The following is a 24,555-nucleotide window of genomic DNA, read 5'->3' as shown; positions in this document are numbered from 1 at the left end:
TCAGAGAGTGGAGTGGTTGGATCAGGACATGCATTTCTTTTACACTTGTGTGCTTACATCTGTCCTTGGCATTCCACACAGCTTGCACTTTTATTAGTCCTGAAACTGATCCTCAAGCAAAGTCTGAGGTATCTTTGGTAAGTGACTGCTTTGGAGAAGATAGGGAGAAGGGGACAGTTGGGTTTAGAGAAATTTGCTGTCTCCACCAAGTGATTTCTCTTCATAGGTGTTTACTAGGCTAACAACCACAAGGGCCTTTTTAAGCCTAGCTATGCATCCCAAATCTATGACAAGTTCTAATACCCCTAATAAGTGTAAGCATGGGCCTGGAAGATAAATCATTTACAGGTTATCTCTGTCCATTAGAGACAAAGGTGCCAAACCAGGGATGAATTTCCGGTTTCCCATGCAATTGTCCAAGTTGCACTTGAATTGGGTTAGGGAGGAACTGTGCTTCACATGCATGGGGAGCCTGTTCCATAGACAGGGTAGCCTCTGGGATGCATACCTATCTCTCCAGCAGGCCCGGTTTATATCACAGGCAATGTTTTAAGTCTTTAGAATGGGTAATTCTGGTGCCGTTTGTTTTGTGGATATGCAGGAGATCCATCAGAGTAGGGTTTGACAACGCCCTGTATGCCAGGTATAAATCTCCCCTCAAAAGCCTGTAGGAGACAGAGTACAGAGATAGAGACTTGAGGCAGTCTGCATAAGTCATATTACTTACGCCCTGTATTCTTTTAGTGAGGAACCTCTGTGGACTTCCCAATTTTTTGGATATGCCTGGTTAGGTACATACCAAAGGGGGCATTGTACTCAATGATAGGTCTGATGAATGCCGAATACAGTGGAACAATGACTTCCTTGGACTTGGATAACATAGCTTTGTTTATAAGTTTCTCAACATAGAATGATTTCCTCACCACTGTAGACATGTGATGATCAAAGGCTAGATAACTATCTATGTGTGTCCTTAAGTCCCTGACTACTGGGTCAACTCTAAAGGGTGTGTTGTCACTATGATAGTTACCAGGAATGGAGGACTTCCCAAAGGATACTATTACCCAAAGGATACTATTATGCATTTCTTGGCATATAGTTTTAGTCCACGGCTCTGACACTAGTTGTTTGCCTATGTCAGCCCCTCCTAGAGAACATTTGTGTCAGTGTGAGATTCAATGACAGCTCCTAATTTGCAATCATCTGCAAATCTGGTCAGCCAGAGACCACCGACAACGGCCTTGACTTTTGAAAAGTAAATGCGAAAAAGGAGCGGTCCAAAGACTGATCCCTGAGAGACTCCACTTGTGACTAGACTCCCCAATTCTAATTTTCTGGGCCGTGTCTGTGAGCCAGTTGGCTATCCATCTTCTGAAAAACTCAAGCACTGGGATTTGAAAAGACAAAGGATTTGGTGTTGGGATCAGAGAGACTTCAGACACCACTATATCTTCTTCGTGAAGAGTCTTGCCATGGTTATCATGAAAATTATTGATGCTATGAGACCCAAAATACTGAGGTATTCTCTGGCAGTGACAGGGTGAGTGGAAAACCTTACAAATAGATCTAGATATATATCTATTTTCCTTTTGGGAGAAAACCTCTTTGAACTGAGATCTCTAGATCAGGGGTGTCCAACCTTTTCAGTTGCAAGGGCCGCATTGAGTCAACAGAAATGGTCTGGGGGCAAACGGCAAGTGAGGACCAAAAAAAAAAAGGTCTCACATTAACTGAAGAGCAAAAAAAAAAAAAACTGTATTGTAGGTTAATTTGAACAATAAATATCTCATTCTAATTATTTAAAAAACAGTTAAATCTAACATCTTAGTTTATTTGTAAAAAAAAAATTAACAGGCACAAACCTTTCAATTTGTATGAGATCATACCTGTGATTTTGCTGGTTTCCATGTCTTCCATCATGCCCTTAATGGCCATATGTTGTCCAAAGCGCTCATGTATTCTTCTGTTTCTAGCTTTGCAATCTGTCCCTGAAATATGGCACTGGCAGTATCAGGAATGATGAGACTTTATGTTTATGTGTTCACCCCACAGCCATTTATCGGAGAGAGTGTGTAAGGGTAAGCCATTCATCGCTTCTTCTTTCGGCTTTTCCCGGTTAGGGGTCGCCACAGCGTATCACCTTTCCGCTCATGATTGGAAGTGGTGTTTTATGGTGTCGAGTTGCCAGCCCCACGTCCAGCCTTGTACCGAAGGCGCATACACACACGCACTCACGCCTGGGGCCATTTTCCCATGCGACCATAGGGAGGGCACACAGACTCCGCACATAAGGCACCACAGACAAGAATTCAAACCAGAGAACCTCTTGCTATGAGGCAGCAACGCTAATCGCTGCACCACTCATTCATCACTGTGAGTCTTAAGTCCATGTATCTCGCCGCTCCTCATTGAAAGGATATGTCAGGCATTCAGTGGTAACATTTTTTGTGTACCTATGGTAACTAATACTTAATCACGTTAGTCAGCAACACTATTTTTATTATTAAGTGTCCCACTCTTTCCCCGCGTTATGACAGATAGCATCCCACACTTTGGAGATGGAAGCTTGGTGTATGTGTGTGTGTGTGTGTGTGTGTGTGTGTGTGTGTGTGTGTGTGTGAACTCGCACACATACAAACAGCTAAAAGGCACAGAAAGCCTTTTAAAGGTCCAGCATCTCATCTGCAACTTCAAGAAACTGAAGTTGCAAAGGAATTAAAAAAAAGAAAGAAATGATCGCTTTGTACATGCCGGCTTAGGTGAACATCAAGTCAGAAACCACTTCTTAGTTTAAAATTATTAAACAACTGCAACATTTAAGATGGCTAAAGGTTTAATAAAACTAGACTTAATGCCTACACCTGTTAAAAGTGTTGCGGCGCATGTTAACGTAGTTAGCGCCAGATGGACTCCTTCGCCTAGGCTAGGGCTCTACTTCAACAAAAGCCGGTCTTGATCCCATATACCAGCTAATTGCATGGTGCCACCACTTTCAGTAAGTCATGGGTGTCTTTTTTTTTTTTTTTTTTTTTTTTAGCATTATTACAGTATCATTTTGTTATAGGTGAAAAAAACATTCTGTAGCACCAGAGTATGAACTGCTTCGCCAACAGGGCATTACATATTAAGCGCCAAGTACTAAGTATAACCACAACTTTCTTACAACAGATTTACGAAATTTGCAAAGAGGTAACACAAGAAATTAATAAACTACACAGATTAAGTACTGATAACAAACAAGCTTCCTGCAATAACTACACCACCAATGAAACTCTTACCATACCATATTAACCTCAGAAAACAACGTAATGGCGACCTCTGCGCGCACTTTCAGTGATGCTTATATGCACGTGCAAGTACAATTTCATGGCAACTTTGACTAAAAAACCGAAGCCACCTTATTATCAGTATCCTCCGCGTAGAATTATAAGAGAAACAAGAAAGTAAAATAAAAGATCTTGAAGTTTTAATTTAAAGTTTAAAACTTCCAGCTCTATTATTTTACTTTCTTGTTTCTGTTATACTAACTACACTACATAGTAATATGCCAATACTCAAACTTAGTCTTGTTTACATTAATGTCTACTCTAAAACTCTAAATTACCATTTGCTCATTTAGTAACTTTTAAATTTACTGTAACTGACCCGCTTCTTTCCTAGGATGCACTTGCCCAAATTGATATCAACACAGATGGCATGAAAATGAAATTATTCATCTGAATGTACAATGTAATGCAATTCTAAAACACTTCTGAAGGTCACATGTGTGTGAAACAGAATATCCCGAAAACTGCCGGATCCAAGACGGTTTGTAAATCAGCTTCAGAAAAGTACAATAACAAAAACGATGCTAAAACGACGCTGCTGTTTTCATAATCATAAAATGTACTTCAGCATTCTCCAAACCCAGACAAGATGCCATGATTACTCAATCAGTAGTAGCATGGCATCAAGCATTTATGTTGCCCGTTAAACACATTTGCACTATCAAAATCAAAACCAACCATGTCACAATATCTAGTAGCAATACATGACAGAGCTTTGCCAGATGAGAATCACGGTTTACTCAGAGCTTTCTCTGTAATATTCCTTCACTATTAATAAACTGATTGCTTTTGAATTATGCCCTACTTATAAACGTGTTTTAAACACCCTGAACTACAAAATAATAACCTCCGTTCTAATTACCTGTCATTTAGCTGATCCTCGGTTTCGGGGACTGGATGGACCACAAATGAAGGGACGTAGTAATTATATTTCAATAAATAAATAAAAACAAAGTGCATAAGATAAGAACAATTTCTTTAAAAACAGAGAGCATAACTAAGTTTAATAACAGGAGTGTTTAGCTTGAATGCACTAGGCACATTTTATAGAGAGAGAGAGAGGCAGACTAAGAAAATAAGACCATTTGACATAGGAGTCTTTCAAGCACAAACGCACGCACATTAATTAAATATAACATACTTCTCAACTCTGTGTTTTCTCTGGAGTGAGGGACAAGTGAAAAAAATGGCAGTGGCCGGGTTCAAAACCAAGGGCATTGTAACAATGTCTTCTGTATTGGGTGTTAGAATAACAGGTTCTGCATTAGCACGTATTTTCTGTAGTGTCCGAAATACGTGAAATCTGAAACTCGTTTGTCTGCCATACTTAGTTACTACATTCCTCACTGTTTTGGTAAATACTGGAAGTTTTACACTACAGGGAAACCATGAAAACATAAGGCACAGCTCAAAGACGATCATCTGGAGCGTTTCTCCCCGAGCCTCCACTGAAAAGTTGCTCGTTCCAAGTTGGACTTTTATGTTAAATAAATAAACAAAGTCAGACACCTTATGCATAATTAAGTGAATATGGAGCACTATCAAAAACTTCCTGCTAACAGAATACACAACCAGAACAAGTCTGACCACTATAGCTTACCTTTTACTGCTGCAAAATAAATGCAGAATGTAGTCAGTGTGTAAATCCAACTTCTTCGCCGCGATCTCACTCCTTCCTTCACCGTAAATGTAAAAAAACGACCGAACGGTGTTTTGGCGCATGCGCATACCAGCTGAAAGACGCTGGCAAGAAAAAAAACGTGAAAAAAGTAATTTTGCGCATGCGCAGAATAGCTGAAGGACGCGGACGTGAAAACACACGGAAAAAAAAGTTAAATTTCAATTTAAGGGTCGTGGGCCACATGGAAGAGCTCTGGGGGCCGCCCGCGGGCTGCGGGTTGGACACTCCTGCTCTAGATTATACCCCAAGAACACCATCCTGTATGAAGGAGAAAAAAAAAAAAAAAAAGACTTGAATTTTCATTGGAATCCAAACTTGTGTAAGAGATCCATCGCCCAAGACAGATTCCTGACACATTGAAAAAGACTCCACAAAGCTAAGAAAGATGTGGATACCTGTAGCCTGCAGTGAGCTATATTCTGAGCTATATACTTTGTGATCTCTGTGTGGAAGGTAGCCCAAACGGTAAGGCAGAGAAATGATAAACTGATCCAAACACACAAAACCTAAAGAAACATCTGAAGTCTAGATGGATAGGGATAGGATAAGCATCTTTTAATTCTAGTGTTACCAGAAAATCTGAAAGAGGAATTAGTGGTAACAGGGTGAATTAACATTATTTAGAGTTTGGGTACTATTATAAACCGGTTTAGAAAGAAAGATCCAGAACTGATCTCCAAGCATGTTCTTACTTTGGCATTAGGAACATCCTTGAATAAAAAAAAAATGGTTTTATCACTCCTTGGGATAACAACTGATGAAGAGCATGTGGAATGGAAACAGGAGTGTCTGATCCGGAAGATGAGGAATGGCCCCCTGGAAAGGAGGAATTTCTTCTCACTGCCATATGTAACCCTGATGAATCATTTTCAGGACGCATTTTTCTGAAACAATCTGGCGTCAGAGAAAAATGGAGATTCAGACATTCTGGAAGAAAAAAGGGGCCAGGGTGGGAGGGAGTCACAAGGTCTCAAACTGTCATTCAGATTTGTTGGATTGTCCTTCGTTTTGAAAGGTTCAAGTTTTCTTTTTGGAACCCTGTGCGATTTCTTCTTAAAAGTCTGTTCATGTGAATTTCGTTGAGACTGTTTATTCTGCTTTTTTTTTTGCCAAAACTGAATGAGGAGAAAAGAAAATCCCTTGGACAATTTGGAAAAAGAGAGACGAAATATCTTAGAGATTCCCTGGACCAGCAAGCCCCTTTCATCACACTTGTTGATCACCTCTGCATCAGAAGGGGCCAAACACAATTTCTATCCAAGGGAGAATTTAAAATTTCACTTATGTCATCATCTGGGATGTTCTAAGTATGCAGCCATGCAAACTTCCTCAAAACATCATTAGTGACCATAGCCCTGGAAGAAGTATCAAAATTATACACACACTGCAAACAATGTGTAGTGGCGTGTGCAACAGAAGAAACTTAAGTTATTTAAAACAAAATTTCTGGCTGAACCACTGGCTCCACAGGAGCTCTAAGAACCGGCGACTCGCGGTTGGACGGTTCATCCAGCCTAGGCTTTGCTGTTTTGTCCTGCGTTTTTTTTTGACGGGAGCGCGGAGCATCCCATGGCATTATAAACTAACCTGGCACAATCTAATCTTTAAACTAACCTGGCTCTCTTCTTTATAGTTTTTTGTTAAATCTCATTCAAAGGCGAAAGCCAACAACGCACAAACGCCGCCCTAAGCAAGGTATACACAAAGGTATTAATAGTCATCGAGATGTATTTCCCTAAAATACAGTTATTCACTTTCATAATATTTTTAAAAAAGGCTGAAAACCAAAATATTCTAAAAAAAGGAAAAATATTCAACCAAAGTCTGACTTACGGGAACTTAAAAAACTTGAAACCGGCAACCAACCACTTCGAAACTGCTTCGACCTGCAAATCAAAAGACTGAAAAAGTGGCGTCGGTCATCGGCGCCGGCATTTGTGCCCCTGCGTTCCGGACTGGCGTCGACCCCCGACGCCCTGACGCCAGACTCATTCGGGCCGACTGGGACAGCGGACTACCCCAAGTAGCCAGGGACTGGGCAAGACATGTGATGATCAGCAGTCATATTTTTCTTCACAAGAAGAAACGGTGTATAAAACATTCCTCATACTTTTACAATTTGTCAGAACAAACTAACGTATGAAAATGACAATTCAAAATTCTGAAAATTAAAGTTGCAGAAGTATACACCGTTTCCCCATATTTATCAATTTTCCTATCTTTATCAGAGTAGGATTGGAATTAACTAAGTGCTTAGCAACAGTGATACCAATTAAAGCTATGGCTGCTGGGTCAAGTTTCAGAATAGTGTATAAAAATTTAAAGACTTTATACATTCTATCTGCCTCTTTAGGTGAAGCTGGATGACTACCAGGAAAATTGCAGGCAGTAATGCACACACACACACACACACCTTCTAAAACAGACAGAATAGGAGCAATGCATTTAAATTCTGGAAAATCCTTCTGGAACAAACAGTATATTCTAATGGATTTGAAAAACCTCAGTGTTCTCCAACTGGAAACACTAATTCATTCTAGCAATAGACTCAAAGAAAGAGAAACCATCACAGGGAGTATCAGAAAGTGAGCTCTCCTCACAGTCTAAATTAGAAATCTGAGGAAAAAAGCCCTATTTGCATCCCTGCATCGTCCTGCTCGGATGCAAAATCTTAAATCTCTTCAGGAAAAGAGGAAGGCTTCTTTCTTTTATCAGAAACTACTTTACAAAAAGGATCAACATCCTGAATTAAACCCTGAGCCAGACCTAGTAAACTACTCCTATACAAAGAAATCTGAGGAAGAGTAGATAAATGTTTGTTTTTCTGTTTCATTTCAGCAGGAAAAATGGGGGCAAATGTGTTACTAATGGAAGCAGCTGTGTCTCCAATGATGAGAACAGCATTAAGACATAACAGGAAAAATGTTCTTGTTCCCTCTCCCATGACCAACAAGCATGGCTCTCCCTTGCTCACTGAGGGGACTCCAAAAGTGGCAGAAGATGTGGCTAATCTTGATTCAATAGTGGGTGTAGGTGTTACACCAGAGGGATCTGGGATAAAAGATGAGTGGTTGGAGGTACAACAAATGGCCACAACAAAGTAACCCACCTGCAGCTGAAGCAAACTGCTAGCTTGCTGTGGCAGTAAAGGCTGCTTGCTTAACATTTTCTTTTTGTGGCTGAAAGGACCACCATCGTCTGGGACTGTTCCACTGTCAAGCTGAAAATTATGCTTTTTTCTCAGGGAAGAGCAGCAGCAACTGCTGGTAAACACTACCAGCGCGCCCATGTTACTGTTTTGTCAGAAAAAGCACAGTGAAAAGCACTTTAAAACCATGCTGGCCTCACAAAAGAAAATAAAATACACAACTTTTACACAAAAAATGTTTTTCAGTCACTTTACACTAGTTTTAAACTGACAGAGAAATGAGTGCTCCATTTAAAAGTATGTTACAGACTCAAGATAGTCCTTTAAAACTCAACACTACTAGCTTTATAATAACTTTCCTGAAAAGGAAAGTAATAAACTTCAACAACATTAAGAAAATGGAAGGTTTTCCTCCTCAAAGTAACTTACATGCCTAGCAAAGGAAAGCAAAAGCTAACCGTCGATCCTTGAAAGACTCTTTGGCATCAGTAAAGCTCTGAAGGGCTTCGCTCACAAACTTGCCTACTAATCAGCTCAGCCTGAGCTAGTTGACAGTCTGAGCATATGAAAGGTGCCTGAAGCTTTGGAAGCTAGCTGGCTGGCTGTTACATCCTTGGCAGGATATAACCTATATTGCTAGGTCTACTGCAGCAGGGGTCACTACGATGAACATACACCAAGTTCAGTTTTCAAATAAACAGCTTCACCTCCATTATGATTTTTTTGTACTTTATTGTGATGTTATCAATTCTTGCCCTCTTTCTCGAAAACACTTAATTCAACTGCATTTGAAGCATGATAAATTATGCATCTACAAAATGCAGATCTTGTCAGTTGTTAGCATCTTGGGTGAAGTAGTGACTTAATGAGTCACAACTTTAGAGAAAGCTGCCTCCTGCCTTGACCCCTTTGGTTCTAGTTAAAACATTGACTGTGTCCCTATTGTGACACTTGCAATCTCTGAACGGTGTCATCTCTCCTTCTTATACTATTCTTTGCAACTTCAAGGGAGGGAATTTGGCTGGAGTTTCCTATTCTAAAAAAATCTCTCACCTGAAAATTTACATTGGAAGAAGGGAGTCTTCTCCATTAACATAGTTGTTTATAATGGTCAGACCATCTGCTTGGTTACTGGACACAGTAATCCAAACAACTATACCTTTAAGCTTATCCAAAGGGTAGGATGTGTTATTTTTATTCTCATTCTAGCCTCTGATAAATAAAGTTTTTATTTTTTTACAAAGTTAACACTTCTATATCCACTTTACCTAAATGAACTAATATATATATATATATACACATACACACACACACACACACACACACACACACACACACACACACACACACACACAGCGGATATAAAAAGTGTGCACACGCCTGTTAAAATGCCAGGTTTTGTGATATAAAAAAATGAGACCACAATAAATCATTTCAAAACTTTTCCCACCTTTAATGTGGCCTATACCCTGTACAATTCAATTGAAAAACAAACAAATCTGTTAGGGGAAAAGATATAAGAAATAAAAAACGTACAATAAGCTGGTTGCATAAGTGTGCACACACTTAAACTAATACTTTATTGAAGCACCTTTTGATTTAATTACAGCATTCAGTCTTCTTGGGTAGGAGTCAGTCAGCATGGCATATCTTTGACTTGACAATATTTGCCCACTCTTCCTTGCAAAAGTGCTCCAAAACTGTCAGGTTGCGAGGGCATCTCTTATGCACAGCTCTCTTCAGGTCACCCCACAGATTTTCTATTGGATTTAGGTCTGGGCTCTGGCTAGGCCATTCCAAAACTAATTTTCTTCTGGTGAAGCCATTCTTTTGTTGATTTGGATGCATGCTTGGGGTCACTGTCATGTTGATAGGTGAAAATTCCTCTTCATCTTCAGCTTTCTAGCAGAAGCCTGAAGGTTTTGGGACAAAAGTGACTGGTATTTGGAACTGTTCATAATTCCTTCCACCTTGACTAAAGCCCCAGTTCCAGCTGAAGAAAAGCAACCCCAAAGCATGAGACTGCCACCACCATGCTTCACAGTGGGGATGGTGTTCTTTTGGTGATGTGAAGTGTTGTTTTTGCACGAAACGAACCTTTTGGAACTGTGGCCATAAAGTTCAACCTTGGTCTCATCAGACCAGAACACATTTTCCCACATGTTTTTGGGAGACTAGATGTATTGTTTTGAAAATTTTAGCCAGGTGTGGATGTTTTTCTGTGTAAGAAAGGCTTCCATCTTGCAACTCTACCCCATAGCCCAGACATATGGAGACTACGGGAGATTGTTGTTACATGTAGTACACCAACCAGTACTTGCCAGAAATTCCTGCAGCTCCTTCAGTGTTGCTGTAGGTCTCATCAGCCTCCCTGACCAGTTGTAATCTAGTCTTTTCATCAGTTTTGGAGGGACGTCCTGCTCTTTGCAACGTCACTGTTGTCCCATATTTTCTCCACTTTTTGATGACTGTCTTCACTGTGTTCCATGGTAAAATTTTTTGTACCCTTCTCCTGACTGATACCTTTCAACAATGAGATCCCTTTGTAAGCTCTTTGCGAACCATGGCTTTTGCTGAAGCAGGCAACTGAGTAAATGTCAGAAAAATCTTACTAGTACAGCTGAACTTTATTTGGGGTTAATCAGAATCTCTCCAATTGATGGCTGGTGTGTACCCAAGAAGACTGAATGTTGTAATTAAATAAAAAAGTGCTTCAAAGTATTAATTTAAGGGTGTGCACACTTATGCAACCAGTTTATTGTACATTTTTTATTTTTTATATTTTTCCCCTAATAGATTTGTTTGTTTTCCAACTGAATTGTACAGGTTATAGGTCACATTAAAAGGTGGGAAAAGTTTTGAAATCATTTATTGTGGTCTCATTTTTTTATATCACAAAAACCTAGCATTTTAATAGGGGTGTGTAAACTTTTTATATCATGTGTGTATATATATATATATATATATATATATATATATATATATATATATATATATATATATATATATATATACACACACACACATGTTTTGAGCGACTTAACTGAAATAAACTATGATCCAATAGTACATTGTTAAGTTAATCAGTTTCAGTTACTAGTAACGTTATAGTTATCTTAATCATGATGGATTAGAAAGCCCATTAAATCACATTTAGCTTCATTAAAGCACTAGATTAATTATTTCTAAAAGGCTGAATCTTTTGTAATGCCAATGTGAAATTTGTACAGATTTGGCCCTTTTAGGATTGCTGTCCTCTTTCATGCTCTGAATCAAGAAATTGTTATCCTGCCTACTCTGGTGGCAGGCAAAGATAAAGCCATGACTATGGCCCAAGCAACCAGAGTTTGAAGAGCAACTCAGGAGGGTGTAATATGTTCAGGAACCATTCCTTGACTGATTTCACTGGAGATGCGAGATAAATAACTACTCAGTGTTGCTTGTGAGTAGAAGAGGCATCCTGCTAGTAGCAGCCTTCTGTGGAAGTAAAGGGTGGTGGGCAGCACTGATGTCCACTCCACAGCCTCCATGGACAGAAGAGGGGGGGTGGGAAGTAGGAGAAAACATTCCTTGGCAGCATTATGACACTGCCGCAGGTGCTTCAGTCTTACTGGTTCTAACCATTTGTTGAATTTAGACTGAGGTGGATAGACAAATTTCTAGTGTGTGAGCAAAGACCCTGGGAGCAGATGATTGTCAGCTTTGGGGATGATCAAACAATGAGCAAAAAGTTTGCATTTTCTCAGTTTAGTTTTCTGTAAATCTAAATTGTCACTCAAGAAGCTAGTGATCTGTTAACTATATTGCCTTTTTTACGTGTTTTAACACTGTTTCAATGTCTTCTTTGATCATTTCATCTACAGAATTCTTACGTTAAATAATATTAAAACCAGATAATCTTAAAAGTACTACATTAAGAACAGCTAAAGCATTTGTTAGGGCTGAGCTAGGCAATACTGTGGGATTAAGTATTGGAGGGGACAATAAAGAACAACCTGTAGAATTAGTTACAGAGTTAGCAGCCTTAATGGATTTCATTGTGCACCGTCAATAAAGCTGGTATGAGTCGTTAAGTTAACATTTAAATTTCAAAAAATAAGGAAAACTCATTTGGCAAGAGTCTAAAATAAACTGAGTAGAATCTGAGGTTTGTGCCGATGTTGCCATTAAGCCCCTGAGAATCCATATACAGAAAATGAAGAGGTTAAAAAAAAAAAATCGCAAACACTTTAGAATTCTGCAAAAACTGAAAATATCAAAACTGCTCCAAAGACGCACTTAAAAACAGGACACCTCGGCTACACTTATAACTGAGACTTCTTCAAAATAAACCATTAACGATGCAATTTAGACAAGAAAACTTGTCACATACTGAATAACTACAAAAAAAACAAAAAGAAAAAAATATTAACTACTTCTAGTAATACCTTACAAGATCTTTATGAAAGAAAGAAGGCAAAGACTAAAACAATGGACACCTCTCTCATTGCGTAAAGTCTTGTACTTATGCCCTCCACTTATAAAACCTTCATCTCTGCAGTTTTATTTTCACACTATGCAGAACTTGAGTGTTATCTGTTCTGGATTTTACTAAGATTAAACCATTTCTTCATGAGGGCTTTAACCTCTTTACTTCTCAGCATAGAGGTATGTGCTCTGCTTAATGATGCTACACATTAACCCCTCATCTGAATAGAAGCACTCAAGATTTTCACTGTTCATTACAGGATAAGCTACATTCTGCAAGACACAAAAAATGCACCCTTACCACAGGGGAAAAAGAAAATTAAGCTGAAGAGAAAAATACTGTGGCCTGCTTGAGCAACTGCCTAATTCCAGACTGCAGAAGCACCCCTGTCCTAGTTTTAGAATTAACATGTCCTCAGCAAAATATTACACAAGTGGAAAAAAACAAACAACAAAGCAGGAGAATAAAACTACACCTAGCTAAGACTATACACACAGGAAGAGCTGCATAAAACATGCTTCTCACAAAAAAAAGCTAATGCTGCTACATCCTTACCTTGCATTCCACCACACTTTGATCAGATTCACATGTAACATAGATTTCATCAACAGCCCTTCTCAGATTTTCAAACAGAAAGGCCCAGTAGCGAGCTCGTAAATCCACTTTTCTTGGCTGTCTAGACTTGGTTGGGCTCTTCTCAATTTTAGCTTCAGTTGTAGTGTTCTACGCAGTAAAAAAATAAAAATTAACAGCAGCACAATACCGTTTCATACGTAACACAACATGATGTATTAAACAAATAAGCAATATGACACTAGACATGTTAAACTGCTTCAGGCAAAAGAAAACCATAACAAAGTACAGAAATTTTCAGTTACTTGACAGAAGGTTGCTACACTCACATGTGACACTAGCGTGTGGACATTAATGTGCAACATTTACCTGAAACAGCAAAACAGAAATATTTAGTTATACCAATGTTAGAGGAAGATGAGGCTCAATAAGATAGGAGGAGATGAGATAAGAATGGTGATGAATAATTTATCTATAGGGAAGTCCCCAGGAAAAGATGGTACTCCTATTGAAGCTTGAAGGAAAGAACATGATAAAGATTTGTGATCTTTTATTTAATAGCATTTTTAAGAGAGGGAAGCTCTAGGATCTTTTAAGAAAACTGTAGGGGAAGCATTTCCCAAAGAGGGTAAAGACCCATCAGATGCAGCTTCATATAAACCCATTTCAATTTTAAACTAGGATTACAGCTACCCATTTCAATTTTAAACTATGATTACATCTATACTAGCTGTAATCATAGTTTAAAATTGAAATGGGTTTATATGAAGCTGAACCTGATGGGTCTTTACCCTCTTTGGGAAATGCATCCCCTACAGTTTTCTTAAAAGAAACTATGATTACATCTATACTAGCTGAAGCCACGGTGGTACAGCAGTAGCGTTGTTGCCTCACAGCAAGAGGTTCTCCTGTTTGATTCTCGATTGGAGTGCCTTCTGTGTGGAATCTGCATGTCCTCCCTGTGGTCGAGTGGCCTCCTAAAGACATGCATGAATGGGCGTGCCTTTGCTGAAGGTTGGGTGTCAGGCTGGCAACTCGGCACCATAAAAATCTACTGCAAATCATTAGCGGACCAGAGTTCCGCTGTGGCGACCCCTAACCAGGAAAAGACAAACATTACATCTATACTAGCTAAGAGAATGGTAAAGTTGTCACCAAAACTGATAAACGGAAATCAATGTGGTTTTATGGAGGGAAGGCAAGCATACAACATTAATAGAACAAAGATGATCCAGAGGGAGGCAGAATATAAGAAAATTCCACTGTTTTTCATGGGTGCTGATGCAGACAAAGCATTTGATGTAGAGCACTGGAAGTATTTGTATTTCTTCTATTCCCCAATACAATAAAATGTTTTAATAATGAAGATATACAAAGGACTGAAAGCAAGAATTAAGATGGAAGGGATCCTCTCTGCCAAGCTCTGCTGGAACAGAGTAACCAGGCAACAGTGACTGTCCCCTTTCCCCGTCATTTGCTTTATATTTAGAGTCATTGGCAAAGAAAATAAGGGATTCAAAAAATTCATTGACATAACTGGTATGTTAATCATGAAAAGTTGGCATGCTTTGCAGATGATATTCTTTTGTACAGTATAAATCCAGAAAAGGATATTTTGGACAGCAAGTATTTTAACGATATAAAATTAATAAGGATAAAACAAAGGCTATACTGGTAAAATATATCCTCACACATGAACTGGTTCAGTAATACCCATATCTATGGGGACATGATAACATTAAGTATTTAGGTACATGGATTAAAAAGAATACTATTACGGAAGCTAAGGATAAGTGGGAAGAGACAAAGGATACTCCAAACGCCGAGAAACTTGTTTATGAATATTGACAGTCCTCCCATAGGCTTCTGGCTTCACTTGTCACTAGCTACTGTTGCGTTTCAACCTCCCCGGGTGTTTTCCGCTGCTCTACGAATCACCCTGGCTTCCTGCCCTTGAAATAGCAAGGAAACAGGACCACTGCATCACTTTCTAATCATACAGCATCCCCCCAAGGACTACAGAGTGTATGTAACTGTGGTATTTTTCTTTTTACTAATATTTTTGCATTGTCCTAGTAAAGGGCTCAGCCATGTGGCCGCTAGCAGCTTGCTGCCGTCTATAGTCCCTCTTTATTCCCCTGTTCTCCTTCCCAGTCCCTTGCCCATTTTCTGGCAATATCATAGTAGTCATTTTACAACTTGGCTACTCGGTGGCAGTGTTAATCCTTCTCCTGTTCCTATACTTAACCTACAATGGCCCCGTGTTACTACTTCACCCCAGTGAATTCCCCTGTTTAGTTTCCCTTTTCAGTATCTGGCACAGCCTCTTATCCCTGTGTTCCTTCTCTCCGAGCTTGCTCTCTAGCCCCTTGGCTTAATTTCCACTTCACTGATTGCTTTTCATAAGTCTTCCTCCTCCTCCTTGGCTCTACTCTCTCCATTCGCCCTGTGAGCTCACTCTGCTCCCCTACCCTGCTCCCATTTTCTACCCACCCTCACTACCTGTACATTTATCCCTCCCAAAACCAAACTCATTGCTACAACTCCTCCAGTCACATTTCAACACCCCACCACACATTTCCTCAATGTCTCCACCCTACACAACACCATGTCTTCTCCCCCCATTCATATCTCTACTCCTAACTACTCTTACCTCACTTTTCTTTCTCACTCATCTCACAACTACCTCACCCCAACCATTCATCCCCCACACACTCCACAATCACCATACAATCAGTATCCCACATCACCCTTTACTCTCATAACACATGAACTTTACCCACTCAACATAACCCAACTATTCAAACATATTATAATACCCATCCTCCAAACACAATACACACACCTCCAAGGCAACACTCCACCAAATCTATTCCACTCCTTCAGTCATACACCACAACTTCACTAAACAACCACATACACAAACACACACAGACAAATCAATACATCTTGTCAGATTCAGTGCCCAAAGCCTAAGTAATAAAATCCCTAACCTCCATGCATAGCTTCACTATAACCACCCAGATATAACCACCATCTCAGAGACCTGGCTCAAACCATCCATAAGGACAATGAAATTTTCCCACCAGGCTACCAAATGATTTGGTATGACAGACCTAACAAAAAAAGGTGAAGGTGCTGCTTTACTCTACTCTTCCACCTATACCTTGACTCTGTACACCAATCCTATCCCAAACTTTAGCCATGCGGAAACTACTATTGCTCTGCAAAAACCAAACAGTCACAAATCTATTTGTATAGCTGCCCTATATATACCCCCGGTAACATCAAAATACTAGAAGATATCTGTTCCTGGTTTTCCTCCAACATAAAAAATTAAACCTACATCCTTGGTGACACTAACATAAATTGGGCCTCAATAAATACACAAGCCCCATGTCAATCACTTAATCAATTCAATTTCACCGAAGTCATAAACTCCCCCACCAGACCAACCAAAGCTGGGTCCTCTGGCATCATCATTGATTGGATCTTTACATCCCATCCCAACCTTATCTCAAACTCAGGAATCCTTCCTGACTCCCTCATCGATCACCTTTCCAGCTTTCACTGACCGTCTCCCCTGCCCTCTCCAACACCACCACTAATACATACACGCAATCTCACCCACTTCAACCCTCATACTTTCTCTGAATGTCTAAGACTTGCTGACTTGCCCCCCTGAGAACTCTCACCCTTGACAGTGCCACTACCTACTTCAATAATACATTCATAAACACTCTCAATAACCATGCCCCTGTAAGAACCAAACGCATCAGACCCAAGACCTCCCTACGGCTATCCAAAGAAACTCACCATGCTACAAAGAGATAAAACCTGGAAACTATATCAAAAAAGCAAAAAAAAAAAAAGCACAATACCTACTAGAATTTAAACAATTTTGTAACTCCATAAAGACACTTATAATTAGAGATCGTAAACTATACTACCTCAACCTTCAAAACAACCACTCTACTAACCCAAGAAAGTTCTGAGCATCTATCTCCTTCCTCCTACACCCTGGTAACAAAGAGAACCCATGCCCAAACCCAAAACTTACTGACCTTGACACTGCAACTCAATTTAACTCCTTCATAGATTACATAGCCAAACTATTCTCCTCTTTACCTCAACAACTACTCCTCTACCCTCCCCACCCCCACCAACAACAGATCTCCCTTCAACCTGGAACCCATTCCCACTTCTACTATAAAAAAAAGCTACTACTCCAACTAAAACCTAACCGGAATGCACCCGACAATCTTCCTACAACCTTCCTAAAACCTACTGCTGGCAATATATCCCTTCCCATTTCCACAGATCCATCAAAGAAGCCTATGACCCACCCATCTGGTGCCAAGCATACATCATCCCACTGCAACAAAGTAGGAAAAACAAACACAGATACCTCCAATTTCAGACTTATAGCTATTCTTTCCCCTCTTTCAAAAATTCTCAAGAAATGTATCCATAGTCAGCTCATGTCATATCTTACCCTAAATAACTTTCTTACTCATACTCAACATGGCTTCCGCCCTGGCCACAGTACCATGACTGCTCTCATGTCCTTTCCCGAAACTACTAATCATGCTCGTGACACTGGTAAACTTATATCTTCCCTGTTCCTAGACCTATCCACAGCTTTTGACACAGTCCCCACCCTCTACTCTTAACTCCGCTCTCATCTCTCAACCTCTCTACCTCCTCCTTAGCCTGTTTTTCAAGCCAACTCTCTGAATGTAAACAAGCCGTTATATGGAAATCCTCAACCTCCACCTTTCAACACACCCCCACTGGGGTCCCACAAAGTTCTGTTCTAGGACTTCTCTTCAATATATTTAATAGCTTTCACCTTGCCATCCCTGACTCATCTATAATCCAATATGCAGACGACTCAGCTATCATCTGCTCTGCCAAGACCCCCTCCGACCTATTTCTAAAAACTCAGTCAGCTTTCTCAAACAGAATCTTGGATGAACAATAACCATCTTACCCTAAATGCTAGTAAAACTAAACTTATGATCTTTTCCTCTCAAGAAACTCCCAAATAGACAAAAACACTTTCTCAATAATCAGTAGTGATAACATCCCAATCGAAATCGTAGCCAACACCAAACTCCTTGGCATCATCATTGATGAGGCCCTAAAATTCGACACCCATATTCAATCCTCCATTTAAAAAAAAAAACACCAAAAACTGGGATTTCTATACAGGCAAAATTGCCATCTCTTGCCCTCCACCAGAAAAACACTAGCATCTTTCTACCTTCACCCCTCTCTTATATATGGTGCCCCCTGTTAAACAATCTACAAATTGGCCTGCAATCCAAGCTTGAGTCATGCTATAACAAAATAAGCAAATTCGCTACCACATCAAAAAACTCCTCCCACCACTACCACTCACTCCATATTCTACAATGGCTCAAACTTCCAAATTACTTAACCTTGCTCAAATTCACTATTGCCTAAAAGCTCATCCACAAACCTACTAGCTGCCCCTCTCTCTCCACTGCACTAAACCCCTACATCCCTAACCGCTCAGATCAGAACACTAAAACCTCCTACAGATCCACAAACTATCACGACCACCTGGCCCACCTCCTACTTTCCTACTCCATCTCTAAATTATGGAATTCTCTCCCACCTGCTATTCGCAACATGCAGGACCATACTAAATTCAAATCTCTCTTGCTCTCATATCGTACTACTATATGGATATGCCCATCCCACTCCCTAACTTAATCCCCCCCCCAGCCATTGAACCTCCCCACTCTCTCTGAAACAACTACTCTTACTTTCACCCTACTGTGACTTTCACCTTCTGGACCCAGTCCTTTCCCCCACTCAAAGATTTTTTTCATATCTATTAACTCCCCACTCTCTCTGAAACAACTACTCTTACTTTCACCCTACAGTGACTTTCACCTTCTGGACCCAGTCATTTCCCCCACTCAAAGATTTTTTTCATATCTATTAAGAATGTCCGATTATTGTACTGTATGATATACTTTCTCTGTGAAATTATTGTGTATTTTACTGTACATTTATTGTATATTTATTTTACTGTACACTACATACTATCTAGAACTGATTGCATATTCTATTTCTATGTAACTGTTTTCTGGAACTTTTCTCCCAAGGCTTCCACTGAAAACGGGCTGTTCATGGCTCAGTGGACTTCCCCGGTTACCAAACTGAAAACAAATATATAAAATTTATAAACAGTAAAACACAAGCAGTGAAAATGATTTTAGTCCCTTTAGTTTTACATACAACCAGAGGATGAGTTGTGGACAATGACAGTGAGCGGAATTTATTTAGGAAGGAAAAACGATGAGTTAAGTGGGATAAGTTGATCCTCCCCCTAAAAAAGGTGGTTTATGACTACCTGATTTGTATGGTTATTTTAGAGCTATGCAGTTAAGGATCGTACACACAACAAAAGAAGAGGGTTGCAATTCAAAGTGGAAAGAGAAAATGATGAAGTAAGGAGGGAGTTCAAGTAAGGAGAGAGGGATTTTTGATGTAGATCCTTCAGGAGATAATGACCATTCAGAATATTGTACTCATAATGCTGCAGAAAGAATTCTAAGAACAAAGCCAAGACATTGCTGGAAATACTGCAAGTAAGGGTACAGAAAATCGGCAAGAGGGGACTGAAATTCTTTGAAGAAAACTGGCAACGAAACCACTGTCTTGGGAGCAAATAACTAGAGAGGGTAAGCAATATGGTGGGATGAAGCAAATATCAAGTTTGAACTGCAGGTCAGAGACAGCCTGGAAGCTGCTGTTAAAAAAAAAGAGAAAATGAGTAAGGCATACAAAATATTGCATGATATCTGTAATCAACCAGAGGAGGTTAGAAAAGTCTGGAAAGGCAATTTACAAGGGAACAAAGGAAAGACTTATGCATGGCTCCCAAGTATGCAACACAGTCCAAAAGATTTAGGATTTTTTTTCTCGGAAATGTTTGCATAAGTATTTTTATACTCCAAGCAGACTACAAAAGAATTTTTTCTCAGGTAGAGATCCACTGTTGGAGGCCTGATGATGAAGAAAGAGGTCATTGAGAGAATGTATTTTGGGAGTGTAATGAGTCAACAGATTTAAAAAAAACTCTGTCAGAAAGACTGAAGGATCAAATGGCTGCAACTAGGGAAATTATTCTTTTCAGCTGAAACACAATCTGAAATGTCTAGATACAGTAAGGTCATAACCAGTACAATTATAGTGATTGCCAGAAAAAGCAATTAGAGGAAATGGAAATCAAAATCTAAACCAACTATATTTGAAGTATTGAATACTGTAAGAGACATAAATGAACTGGAAGTGGGATCTTAAGAAAGTGAAGGAACAAATTACAAAGAAATAAATGAAAATTGTGGGCACAATACATAGGTTCATTGGTAGGTATTAGGCTACTGGCCCTGTGGCCTATATATAAGCCTAGCTAAAAAGGTACCCTGGCTTTCATCACCCAAGAAAATAATTTTCCTGTGCAGAATAATGTTCAGAAGGAGTAGTGAGATTTAACAGAAGGCATGAATTGTGCAATTTATATAATGGTGGACTGTAAGTCTGTGGTTATAAAGACAGAAAATGCATATACTGTATACTTTATGTAAATTAACATGTTAATATGACCTGTTTTCTATTAACTTACGTCTTAAATGATAATTTAATAAATGTGATTAAAAAAGGACTGCCTTGTTCAATAAAAGCCTAATAAGCTGTGTCATCAGTGAATATTGGCTACATCACCAGTTTTCGAGGGATACTCAATACTACGTCCATGGAACACAATGGAAGGGTTGTAAATGAACTTAAAACATTAATAACTGGTCCTAAACTATGTCGGCAATTCAGAAAATTCAGTAACTTTGTTTTAGCATACCTTTTATTGTATGAAACAAATATTAAAATAAAATAAATCTTCTCTTGTCGAGGCCATCAGTGGGATAATTCTTTGGCTGGTACAGTAATTGTTCTAATCAAATAGTTAACCAATAGCTCTCTTAAAAATCAATGGCAAATCTAATGTGCAAGTGACTACTCACTTGTACCCTGCGAGCACAAGAAGATATTGGTAACCAGCCTATATCCTATAAAATACTCTCTAAGAACCTCAGATAGTTCACTCCTGGCTTTCTTGGCAATCGTTAGTCACCTGTCTAAAGACAATCAGGAGCAGCAGATGCTCCTATCTTCAGCAATGGGGTAGTTTTGCATGCACATGCTTTTATGTAGACTTACTAGCAAGAAAATTGATACATATGTGGGCAGTGGCAACATTACACACTGCCCACAATACAATTCATTGTTTTCTTTATGACAATTAAAGCAGGGATTTTGTAATTATAGTAGAAAAATTAAATACATTACTATGGCCTTTTTTATATTCTACTTTGGATAATTACACATTGCTTGTGATCACCAGAAGATGCAATCTCTGTCGGGGTTGCAGTTGGTGGACAAAAGCAAAAGACAGGTAATCATAATAAAGTTATTGTTGCTGTGGGTTGATGGCAGTGGGGCTGAGTAGAGAATGCATACTGTCTAAGAGTTAAAAGATGAAATACATTATTATTTTCATCTTTTTCTTTCACTTCCATTGCAACTAACATCAGAGGGGTACATAGAAGTTGGCTATCTTTTGGGCAGGAGCAGGCGATGAAGGAAAATACAGGGCAGTTACATGACCTGGCTTGCCTTAGGAGAGAGTATGTGTTGAGGAACAAGTTAAAATTTACAGAGGCCATTAAACCTTGCACTTTTCCATAGTCATGCAAGTGTGAAAGCAGAGAGAAATTAAATAATTTGTGAAAAGCAATAATTGAGATGGCTAGTATGAAAGAAGGAGGGGACATTTTTATGTCAGAGAGCAAATAGCTGTACACTGTCAGGTTCATGGTTTCTTTCAGTTTTTTTCACACTCAAACATCAGTGGTGTACCCCAAAGAAGGCTGTCCTTTTCATATGATGCAAGGAAGCATGGTGAACCTGATAACTCAAGGAAGTTACATTATTACTATTGAATAAAAGCTACATGGCATGTTGGGGACAGTGTACATGTGCAGCTAAAAGAAATACAGTACTGTGGACATTCTGTACTTCATTTTTTTTCTCAATGAGACATCAGAAATGTGCATAATGTGACTAACCTTTTGTGAGGGGGCAGGTGGTGTATGAAACTAAAGGGGAATTATATGAGATGCTGAACAATTACTGACATGGTATGTTGGGGGGAGCAGTATCTGTCTTAGAGCAATGTGGCCATTATGCCTGTGTAATGATTTTACAGTCAAAAAGGGTATCCCTCTCTGAAGGGGCACATTCCTTGTGACACTGTACAAAAGGAGCTGAAGGCAATGGCTCTATTTTTAGAAACACCATGAAGTTACAACCAATGTGCATTTTTACTCTCACAGGACACACATATAAAATATACAAAATTATAAATATATTTTGGAAACCACTATTTTTGTCCCTAAAAGTTGTGTTTTCTAGCATTTAAAATGCTACTACAGAAAAAAAGAAAGTGAAAGCAAATCATTACCAGAAAGTGTGACAAGTCACTCAGAAATTCAATGTGGAGCTGCTCAGCTGCCTCCACATCTAGAAGTGCAACCTAACTGCAATCTGTATCCAAATATACAAATTTGCTGTCCAAAACAATATGGTAGAAATTGTCAAATTGCCCAAAGGTATAACCCTATATTGAAAGCACCTACCAAACAGGGCTGCATGGACCTTAGAATATGCCAAGCTGTTAAACTGTTTCCATTAGGTATGAGTACACAACTTTTGCTCAGGTTAGCAGAATGCAGCTCATATCAACTTGTGTTTACTGTGCTATCATCACAACAGAAGTGTACATGTTTTTTTTATTTTACCACCTACGAAAATATCTCTGTTACTACATTTAGGGTGAGGTGTATACTTCATCTACTGACAAAGATACTGTGCTGGCAAATCAGGACTGAAGTGAAATTAAATCCTTGATGGCAATAGCATTCTTGATATATATATATATATATATATATACACATATATGTGTGTGTGTATATATATATATATATATATATATTTTTTTTTTTTACTCAAACATCGTATTAGATTGTACTGAAGTTTTACTGCAGTCTGCCCTGGTGGAACAGACACATGTTTTCTAATGTACAGCCAGTAATTGCCTACCATTACACCTGCCTTCCACATGTGAACTATTTGACGATTCCCCACAAAGGTTGAGATAAACTTATTTCCAGAATATAAGTGCATTAAGTCCTCATTGGACCAGAAGTAAAATAATTTTTATTTTAGCAACCAAAATAATGTTTCTGTTGCTGCATATACTATGAGGTGTACACTCTATCTATTGAGAACAGAAGTGTACAGTCATGTAAATCAGGATGAGCTACAGTGAAATCTTTGTGAGAGAAGGGCATTCTTGAGTACATTTTGCACATATTTCGTTAGATTTCCCCGATGATTTCTAACTGAAAACTACCTTGGAGAAACTGACATATGGCAACTTCAATACAACCTAGCATATCCAGCAATTCGGATAGTTTTTATTTTTACAGTCTGGCTCAGTACTGGATTACACCTGGTTGCTATATAACATCTACTTAACAAGGCCAGGTGAAACTAATTTCCCAAAAAAAAATATGCATTAAATCCTCTTTAGACAAGTAAAATTTTATTTCACCAGTTAAGGCAACAAACATGTCTGTTACTGCATACAGGCTGAAGCCAACAGTTCACATGCAACTATGTAAATCAAGACGGAGATGCGGTGAATTCCTTGGGAACAGAACAGCATTTTTAAGCATGCTTTGTATCTAAGTATCTTACTAGAATTTCCCGATGTTTCACTAAACGGGCACATGGCCTCCTCTACAGCTTGCAAATCATTCATTCCAGAGAGTCTTTGCTGCTATCATCTGTGGCATTTTTTTTTTTTTTTTTACCACTGAGCTACCCGACCTCCTCAAAAGGCTGTGCAAGACTAATGTGCAGAACATATATGCAACTAAGGTCTCAGTCCGTCATAAGAAAAATTCTACATACACCATCAGAATTGTACTTACTTAAACTGAAATTACTAAAATGCTGTGCATCATGCAGCTATGGTGGACAGCTTAAATTCAGTGGTTAGCTGCAATGATGCATTAGGATGCATTTTGTAGCTGATTACCATGATGTTACTACCACAGAAGTCACATAATGAAATCTGCAAGAGACGCTAAACTATAGCCTTTCACAAACAAGCACCACAGGCTTTGGCTTGTATGTCATTACTGCCACAGTATGACATTTCAATCTATAACTGGTTTCTACTACTGGTATTATGCTGAAC

The 24,555-nt window shown here is 39.1% G+C and overlaps 1 protein-coding gene across 1 annotated transcript in view; it reads right to left on the bottom strand.

Annotated features, from left to right (window-relative positions):
* SCAPER (S-phase cyclin A associated protein in the ER) overlaps positions 1–24,555 on the bottom strand; it is a gene marked incomplete in the record, with an annotated part of 4,815,867 nt that overhangs the window by 4,136,889 nt on the left and 654,423 nt on the right. The window contains 1 exon segment of the mRNA XM_044077465.1: positions 13,179–13,346. Coding sequence (XP_043933400.1) covers positions 13,179–13,346 — 168 coding nt within the window.

Source organism: Protopterus annectens, chromosome 7.part0, assembly GCF_019279795.1.
Source record: "Protopterus annectens isolate FY-2018-M chromosome 7.part0, PAN1.0, whole genome shotgun sequence".
In the NCBI taxonomy this organism is placed as follows: Eukaryota; Metazoa; Chordata; order Ceratodontiformes; family Protopteridae; genus Protopterus; species Protopterus annectens.
The sequence above is the reverse complement of the archived record's forward strand: the minus strand, read 5'-3'. Positions and strand labels throughout refer to the sequence as shown.